At 45.8% G+C, this 9,580-nt stretch overlaps 1 protein-coding gene across 1 annotated transcript; it reads left to right on the top strand.

Annotated features, from left to right (window-relative positions):
* The first annotated feature begins 445 nt into the window (after window positions 1–445).
* KCNA4 (potassium voltage-gated channel subfamily A member 4) lies at window positions 446–7,585 on the top strand. The gene is made up of 2 exons (XM_083164243.1): window positions 446–984; window positions 1,768–7,585. Exon 2 carries the CDS (start codon window positions 2,792–2,794, stop codon window positions 4,883–4,885), a length of 2,094 nt encoding a protein of 697 aa, XP_083020369.1. The 5' UTR covers window positions 446–984; window positions 1,768–2,791; the 3' UTR covers window positions 4,886–7,585.
* Window positions 7,586–9,580: the final 1,995 nt, after the last annotated feature.

The raw sequence follows: 9,580 nt of genomic DNA, 5'->3' as shown, positions 1-9,580 counted from the left end.
CCGTTTACCCCCCCTCTGTAGGAACACAGCGATGACTGTTGATAGTTGCTGAAGGTGTTCGTACAGCGTCCCTACACATGCGTATATACGTATGCGCAGAACTGCACCATCGGTCCCCGGCACGAATACGCTGGTGACCCATCCTTACAGAATCAGATCCCAGTCCCCTATACTTTAGAGCCGTCTGCTCCTCTGTAGCCAGCTCAGTTTCCTATCTTTGCCATATACGTTTTCAGCATTGTCCTTAGCAATAAGTTTTATTAGAGAAAGTCTGCATAATTTAAATTTGGAATATTTGCTTCAATAATTAATATTTTTTTTTTTTTTGGTACAAGGATGAATGTCAATTGTAGCTCCAGACAGAGTGCAGTTCCCGGATTCTTCCACTAGATGCTGATGTGGAGCTTGTGAGTCCTGGGAATAAATCAGGCTGGGCTCACTCGTTTGTCCTTCAGTGATACACAAACACAATTGGGAATTGGAGACTTGCAGGAGCATACAGCACTTGTTCCCTATAACAGTCTGATTTATATGAGGCTCCTTTAGATATTAGGGCTCATCCCTGGATGCAATTTCCTTTTGGACAATATCAATGGCTCTGAGAATCCACTGGATGCTGCTGAGGATGTATCTGTAGATTGGTCCAGCTGATACAAGAGGTTCAGGCTTTAGCATTAAATGCTGGTTGGGGGGGAGAAACCTCTCAGCAGTCATGATCCCTTTTGTCAGTATGACAGTCAGATGAGGACATGGGAAAATACAAAAGGCGTGCATGAAGATCAAATTGTCAGAGGCATAATGCAAGAAATCTGGGGTGCACAAATGATCACTGCCTGGTGTCCATCAAGTCCAGCTGTCAATCAGTGAACCTGCTTCCAAAAGAGGGAGAAAAATAGAATAGTACAGAAGCCAGGATCAGTCTTAACTAAGCGAGCAGTACACAACACCCCCTAGACTACAGACGCCTAAAGCTAGGAGCGAACTGTAAGTACATCTTCTGAAGGGGGACCTGTTTTGTGTAATCTATATATATACATATATATATATATGTGTGTGTGTGTGTGTATATAAAATGACAGACACATGTGTTTATATTTTAACTAGGTACCAGTACTCCATGTAGGCTTCTGCAAACAAATGATGCATTTATTTATTAATGAATTAACCTTTGAAGTGTTCCAGGATCACCTAAATGAGACACATAGGTCTCAGGCGAACTGAAGTTTCCTTTTCAGTCTGTAAAATGTATGATTGCATTTCGCTCAGTTAAAGCCTGTCCTGGTAAAACGATGACCCCCAAGTGATTTGCATGGTATAAACCACCATCCAGGGCTGGGGGGGGGGGGGGGGGGGGGGTGCAGTCAAACCTGTGGCTGCTGCAAACACAAGAACAACACTTAGAAAGCAACAATAAAGGGTCAGCATTCACTTTCCATAATAATAATTGTTGGTGCCAAGATGTTTTCCATTGGATACAAAACAATACACTGAAATATGAACAGGTGTATTTTTATTAAGCCTTATCTGCGCCTCCAGGGACAGGCGGGCTGACAGTATGATATGGTTTAGGAATAATTCTTATTATTTGGAAAGAAAATTGCTGTTTGCGATTGAACTTGTGTGTTGCCAATGCAAGCAGAGAGTATATGTACAGTAGGAAGGTGTGAGATTGTGTTGTGTAATACTGTGTGTGGTAGGGCCCATGTCCAGCCTATGTTAAAGTGTTTTCTCTCTCTCTCCCCCTCCTCCTTGTATTCTGTGTTTCAGACTAAGAACCTGCCTGATGTGAACCAGAAGGGAGATGCTGTATATGGCAATGTGTGTTTTCCATGGTGACCCTGCTGCACCGCTTCGCGTCCCCTGCTGCTGCTGCTTATAGTATAGTGGCTGGGGACCTGTCACCATGAGGAGCACCGCTAAGTGATGGCACCCAGCTACCTGCACCTGGTACCCACGGCAGGTGTCACCAGGCCCAGTCACCACACGCCTCCTATCGGAAGGATTATACTGACTGTTGTTAAATGAAGCGTTGGTGGACTGGAAAGCAGCTTTTATTGCACCTAATAAGCAGAATACGGTGCAACCTTACATGGAACACACTCGCACCTGGCTCTGATCCGGAACCCTGCCCGGTGCACACGGAATATCACAGCGGATTAAACACCTAGGACTTTTTATGGCAATTGGTCTAGTGCTGGCACATGAGGAGTTTGGCTTCTAGCACACAATACCTAGAGCGAGTGTATTTGGCTGGGGATGCAGCAGTTTGGATGCTGAGAGGGATCCCAGGGCTCTTGTGGATTGCCCTCACTTATCTGCACCGTGGAGCCCCTCTGCCTGCACTTTTCAGAAGTTCCAGGTTAAAGTGACACCTGTTGCTCAGTACACGCTTCCTCTACCTGCACCCATACATATATATTATATACACACTGTGCATAGAGATCCCAGCCGCCTGAGTGCAGGAAGTGGGGGGTCCTGGACTGGATGCAGCTTCTGCAGTGACACCTGTTGCTCAGAACACACTTCCTCCTCCTCCCTGCACACACACATATTATATATATACATATATATATATATACTGTGCATACAGTTACCCGTGAAAGCAGGAAGGGGGTCCCGGACTGGATGCAGCTTATGCACTGACCCCCATGGGAAGAGACCCCTGCTGCAGGACATTGTGTTCGCTGCTGCATGGCTGTGGGTCGGCCATGGCCGGGTGGCATGCCCCCCCAGTGAAGCCAGGAGGTTGCCATTAGCGGAGAGAGGCGCGCACACAGCTGGAGGGGAGAGGATGGAGGTTGCCATGGTGAGCGCGGACAGCTCCGGCTGCGGCAGCCACCTGCCCTACGGGTACGCGCAAGCGCGCGCCCGGGAGCGGGAGCGCCTGGCCCACACGCGCGCCGCCCAGCAGCAACAGGCGGCAGGCGAAGGAGGAGGGGGCGGTGGCAGCTGCTCTGGGGGCGTGGCCAACGCCACCTCGGGTCGCGCCCCCGCCTCCCAAGGGAACTGCACCAGCGGCGGCTGTGGTGCTGGAGTCGGGAGCGCGCAGCGCGCCCCCCTGTCACCTCAGCAGCAGTCAGAGCAGCAGCAGCAGCAGCGGAAGAAGGAGAAGCGGCTGCGCTGCGGCAGGTACTGGCCTCTCAGCGGCTGCAACAGGTGGAGAAGCCGGCAGCACCCGACGGGCCACGAATGCCGCGGAGGCGCCGGCGGAGGAGGAGCAGGAGGAGAAAGCGGAGGCACCTTCCCCTCGGAGCTGGCTCCCTGCGGCTCTGAGGAGACGATGCTGCGGGAAGAAGACGAGGAGGAGGAGGAGGACGGGGAGCCGCAGCAGTACCGGAGCTCCGGGGAGCAGCGGGAGGAGGAGGGCGGCTACCACCCGGCGTACAGCGAGTACGAGTGCTGCGAGCGGGTGGTCATCAACGTGTCCGGCCTCCGCTTCGAGACGCAGCTGAAGACGCTGTCGCAGTTCCCGGAGACGCTGCTGGGGGACGCGGCGAAGAGGATGCGATACTTCGACCCGCTCCGCAACGAGTACTTCTTCGACCGCAATCGGCCGAGCTTCGACGCCATCCTGTACTACTACCAGTCCGGGGGCCGCCTGAAGCGGCCGGTCAACGTGCCCGGGGACATCTTCTCCGAGGAGGTGCGCTTCTACGAGCTGGGTGACGAGGCGCTGCTCAAGTACCGGGAGGACGAGGGCTTCGTCAAGGAGGAGGAGAAGCCGCTGCCGGACAACGAGTTCAAGCGGCAGGTGTGGCTGCTCTTCGAGTACCCGGAGAGCTCCGGGCCAGCCCGGGGGATCGCAATAGTGTCAGTGCTGGTCATCCTCATCTCCATCGTCATCTTCTGCCTGGAGACCCTGCCCGAGTTCCGCGACGACAAGGACAGCTTGCTGCTGCCGCCCCCCCCTCTGGGCTCAGAGGCCCTGGCTGGAGGGGGTGACAATGGGACCCTAGGGCCACCAGAGAGCGTCCACACCGCCTTCAATGACCCTTTTTTCATTGTGGAGTCCGTCTGCATCGTCTGGTTCTCCTTTGAGTTTGCAGTGCGGCTCTTCGCCTGCCCCAGCAAGCCTGGCTTCTTCAGGAACATCATGAACATCATAGACATTGTCTCCATCCTGCCTTACTTCATCACCTTGGGCACCGAGCTGGGGCACCAGCAGCCAACGCAGCAGCAGCACCACCAGCCTCACCCACCACCGTCGCAGGGCACCGGCCAACAGCAGCAGGCCATGTCCTTCGCCATCCTGAGGATCATCCGCCTGGTCAGGGTCTTCCGCATCTTCAAGTTGTCCAGGCACTCCAAGGGATTACAGATCTTGGGGCACACCCTGAGGGCCAGCATGAGAGAACTGGGCTTGCTCATCTTCTTCCTCTTCATTGGGGTCATCCTCTTCTCCAGCGCGGTTTACTTTGCTGAGGCCGACGAGCCCACCACCCACTTCCACAGCATCCCTGATGCCTTCTGGTGGGCTGTAGTGACCATGACCACCGTAGGGTATGGAGATATGAAACCCATCACGGTTGGGGGCAAGATTGTTGGTTCCCTGTGCGCCATAGCTGGGGTGTTGACAATTGCCCTGCCCGTACCGGTCATCGTCTCGAACTTCAACTATTTCTACCATCGGGAAACCGATAACGATGAACAGACGCAGGTGGCTTCCAATGGGTCTAGCTGCCCGTACTTGCCCACCAACTTGCTGAAGAAGCTAAAAAGTTCAGCATCCTCCTCTCTGCAGGACAAGTCAGAGTATCTAGAGATGGAGGAAGGGCTTAAGGAGTCTCTCTGTGTTAGGGATAAGTCCGAACAGAACACGGGGAATGGAAATGAGACCATTAAGTATAACTGTGTGAATTCAAAGACTCTGGAAACAGATGTGTGACATTTTTTTTTTTTTTTTTGGAACTTAAAAGTCTATTTATGCATTGACGAGTGCAGTGATATGAAAATCGAAATATGCAAACCTAATCAGAAAACAAACCGGACAGGTTTCTGGTTAGGTAATGAAATATTGTGACTTCCTCTTTTAAGAACATCCAACCTTGGGACCAGACACACAAACACATTATGTTCTTTTAAGCAGAATTACGTTACAGGAATTATGGTGCCTCTTCTTTGGCTTTGTTTTTAAAGCAACCTAAATAAAACAAACATTTGCATTTGGTTATGTCCACGCCACCGTAGTTAAGTCTTTCCGATTTAACATTAATCTGCAGCATTTTATAAAGTAAAAGAAGTAATTTTTTTTAATACACTTTATCCTCATTAAAATATATATATTCTTAAAAAATATATAGTTTTTTTATTTGGCTGCAGTGGATTAAAGGTACAAACTAGAGCTTTAAACTCCTCCCCCCCCCCCAATATCAACATACTTTTTGCAATGTTTTGTTTCATTTCCACACACAGAGGAATTTAGGGCAACGTGGCGTGCAGATGTTAGTTGGGGGTACACTACTACCAGCTTGGTGGTCAAACCATAAGTAGAATGTTCTTAGAAGAGGAAAATACCAATGGGGTGAACTAAATTTCTTATATGTGGAATCCACTGTAATTTTTTTTTCCCATCATGCTAAACATATCATAAAAAAAAAGGTAGAATAAAGGGTTTTAAAGTTTAAATATATATATTTTTTAATAGAAAGCAATTGTTTTGCACAGATAAAGAGCTAAGCGGCTGTTTTTGATGCAACGCTCAGAACGAATAAGGCGGCTTTTACAAATGATATTAAAAATAATGTTTATTTTTAGTAGCCGTATCTGTATTAAGAATTAATACTGTTGTAATGAGCCAGCATTTCTCCCCAAAAAGTCACAAACAACATCCAGTGCTGTCCCTTTTTCTAAGCACAACTCATATTATTTCATTTCTGGTACAGTAAACTAGTCTTAAAATTGAATTTGTTATGTGATGTAAGAAAAACGAATCAGCTGCCTATACATTCACTTGACAGTAGCTTCTACAATTGTTCATTACACACTGCAATCTGTAAGGGCTGCCAAATTATACACATAACCGCTGCTAAACGAGCGTTTTCTAGGTGACACCAGGAAACGACTTTAACATCTGCATGGTCGACTGTCATAGAGGAATGCTTTCTTTGCACTACAGTCTTAAGCTGGATAAACAATATTTAAAGAGACTTCATACTGTGAACCATATCTGTCATTTTCAAGTTTTAAGGACAATCATTAAAATATGGTACTTGATAGCTACCTTTTAAATTGCATCTACATGGCTGCTTGCACAAGCCAATGGAAACACGCATAGCCCTTAGAAAAGCATTATACACCGGTATCCAGTTGTTCAATAGAAACTAGTTTATGCATTTAAAAGTAATTGTTTTTTCCAATAGAAGTAAAAGTTGCCTAATGCAGAAATGAAGAGGTCGTTGTTACAGTAGTTGCATAATGTTTCAGCCACAATATTACAGCTTTTGAAGTGGGCCTTACTATACAATATATACGAACCAAAGCCCAACAAGATAAATATTTTGTATTTTTATTCTAATAGTATGTAAAGAAACAAAGTCGCCTGAGGGTTGCAACCTCCAACTTTATAGTGATTTTATTTTTTTAAATAGTATATTGTAATGTAGGCTTAACATTGTAGTTAATTCATATAAAAGATCTACTCTTAATGTATTCTTACACTTTTCTTTTCTAGAATAAGAGGTAAAAATATATAACAGTATAAGCATGTGCCTGAGATTCTACCTGGTTTACAGTTGTTGGAGTTGTAAACACAAATATCCAGTTGCATTGTTTAGTGTAAATGAAGCATTCCACAAGACTTTAAGTGCAATTTGAGAATATTCCAACTCTGATATCATATCCAATCCGCATCATCCTTGAGACCTTCCGCTACGATAAGCGGGTGCCGCTGTGTTGCATTGCGAGCCTTCTTGGCAGCTAAAAGGTTCATCGCAAACAAGTGCACCTAGTTTCATAGAAATAGCCCCAAAATTTAGGAGACTTTCATTTATTCCCCCGTCACGTCTCCAATACGGGCTTACAATCAAAAACCATATCTGCATGTAATGATAAGTGTTCATTTCTATCTAACAAAACTCGTATTTTTTTTGCAGCCTAGTGGAAACCTATCATATGGTGAATGCTAGTTTCCCACAACCATGCTTTTTTTGGGGCTGAAAAAAGGAACTGTACTTACCCATTTCCATTAAGAAATCAATTTGGTGGATGATGGGTAAGTACCGTTTATTCTAAAACAAATTATTTAGCTGCAAATGACCACCTCAATATGTATCATTCTGAATTGAACCTCATCTCTCTAAGTACATTTAAGTGTAAAGCAAAACTGGAGAATAATAATGAGATTTTTTTTTCTTTTTTTTTTTTTAAGTGTACACTGTCATGTTGCAATCATGTTTTGCAGACAAACTAGATTACAATGGAAATAAAGCAATGTCTCAAATGAAAATAGGCTTACTGCAGTTTTATTAATCTTTTTGTCAGCGCAGTAGGGATGTATCGGTCTGAGAAATACCAGCTTGTGTTGTTCTTGTTGCTAAATGTATTCCTGTTTGCCACCGGTGTTGCCTTACACATTGGAGCAGTCAGAAGTGAACTGCCAAAGTTTATGTTCATCAAGAATCTATATATAATAAACTCACTGTGCATTTATGCTTCCTTGAAAGCTTAGTGCTGGCTCCAGATTGTTTGCGGATTTAATGATACGGTTTCTAGATCTATGTTTATTTTTTTGGGAGGGCGAACGATATAATGACTGAGGATTTACTGTGTCGTTTTTGGCTGTGAAATAGTTGGAAAGTTGAGTTGTTTGATGAAGTGGGAGAAGGAAAATAGCTTCTGCTCTGACTGTCGGGACTGTGCAAATCACATATTCAAATATCATTTTACTAGATTGCTGCTGCGGGGTAGAGTGCAGGGCACAGCTGTGTATCCGTTTAGCAATTTTAAATAGCAACGATTTATTTTATTATATGGAGTATCTGAAAGGCAATGGGGGGGGGGGGAGGGGGGTAACCTAACATTGTCTTCTTGCTGGATATGTTTTGTGCTTTAGTATTATGTTACATACCTACACGGGGAAAAAAATGCCATTATGGATGGAATGGTGCCCGAGGCCTCCATGGTAAAGGAAGTGCCGTCATTTTTAAAATGTTTTGCTGAGCTCTGAAAAATGCCATACCTGTTAGTCAATGCAGAAACGTTACTGGCCCAACCGCGGCTCCACATGTCCAGTAATGTAATATGTTCCCATTCTGCAAGAGGGTATGAATCACTGGTTCGACAGTCAAAAGGTGGATGTGAGTTTTTCACGTTTTTTCCCCCCAAATGTCGACAGTCAACAAGGGCATGTCTAAGTGTACCGTGTCCCCTCGCTGTGCTCGCCATGCTTCCGGCAGCATTTCATTCCCCTACCACACAGTAGTGGATGGTCCGGCATGAAATACCGCCTGTCGGCACATGTCGGCTAAAATAAAAACTTTTGACTGTCGACTTTCCCATTGTTGCTCTAATGCTTGTGTCGGTCTTCAGACCCTGTCGTCCTTACCCATGTTGGCCTATTTCAGATATCGACCTAAATAAGTTAACAGTGGTTGACCCAATGCAAGTTGACCTTAATAGGGTTAATGCAATGACCGTATACCCTGCAAGATCTGAGACCCTGTGACCTCTCTGCAAAACGTCATCAAGACTACTGTTAATCTACGTTAATGTTGGCGATTTTTATTAATGAACCGTCTGTATGTCTCCATGTCTTTCATATGATCTCTCGGTGGTGTTTGGGTGATGGTTTGCGGTTGGTGTAAGACGAAGTCCAGCTTTGCCCATCTGTTTGATTGTTCCTTTGTGGAGATACTGTACTGGGTAGAAATATTTGTGGGCAGAGAGAAGAGATTGCATTGATCTAAAATCTCTCTGTCGTAGTTAATAATGATGTATAATCTGTGTATTAATGAGAGTTTATAGTGTCTTCCTGGGTTATTTGTGGCCTCCTGCCTTGCCTTGGATGGGGAATGCATTGTCTGTAGCTAAATGCCCAGCTTGGAGATTGCATTGTTTATAATAAACAGATTCTTCATTCTAAGCAAGTAATCGCAAACTATGGGCCTTGTTCAGATCTGAGCTCAGTACAAATTTGTTTGGAAAATGGGCCAAACCATGTGCAGGTGGGGCAGATGTAACATGTGCAGAGAGAGTTAGATTTGGGTGAGTAATTTTGTTTCTGTGCAGGGTAAATACTGGCTGCTTTATTTTTACACTGCAATTTCAGTTTCAGCACACCCCACCCACATTTAACACTCTCTGCACATGTTGCATCTGCCCCACCTGCAGTGCACATGGTTTTGCCCATTTTTCAAACAAATTTGTAATGGGCTCAGATCTGAATAAGGGCCAATGTGGGGAACGGAGGAGTTGCCCATAGCAACCAGTCAGCTGCTACCTATAATCTTGTAGTCCGTACATGGCACATGCTAGCTAGAGGCTAATTGGTGGCTATGGAAAACATCTGCACGTGTCCACCGCCCCAATCTATAGAAGGGGTGATACATTTCCCCTGGTATACGGTTTTTAGGTCAAACCTATT

Source organism: Crinia signifera, chromosome 11, assembly GCF_055691185.1.
Source record: "Crinia signifera chromosome 11, ASM5569118v1, whole genome shotgun sequence".
NCBI lineage: Eukaryota > Metazoa > Chordata > Amphibia > Anura > Myobatrachidae > Crinia > Crinia signifera.
Note: the sequence above shows the minus strand (reverse complement) of the source record. Positions and strands in the feature narration are given on the sequence as shown.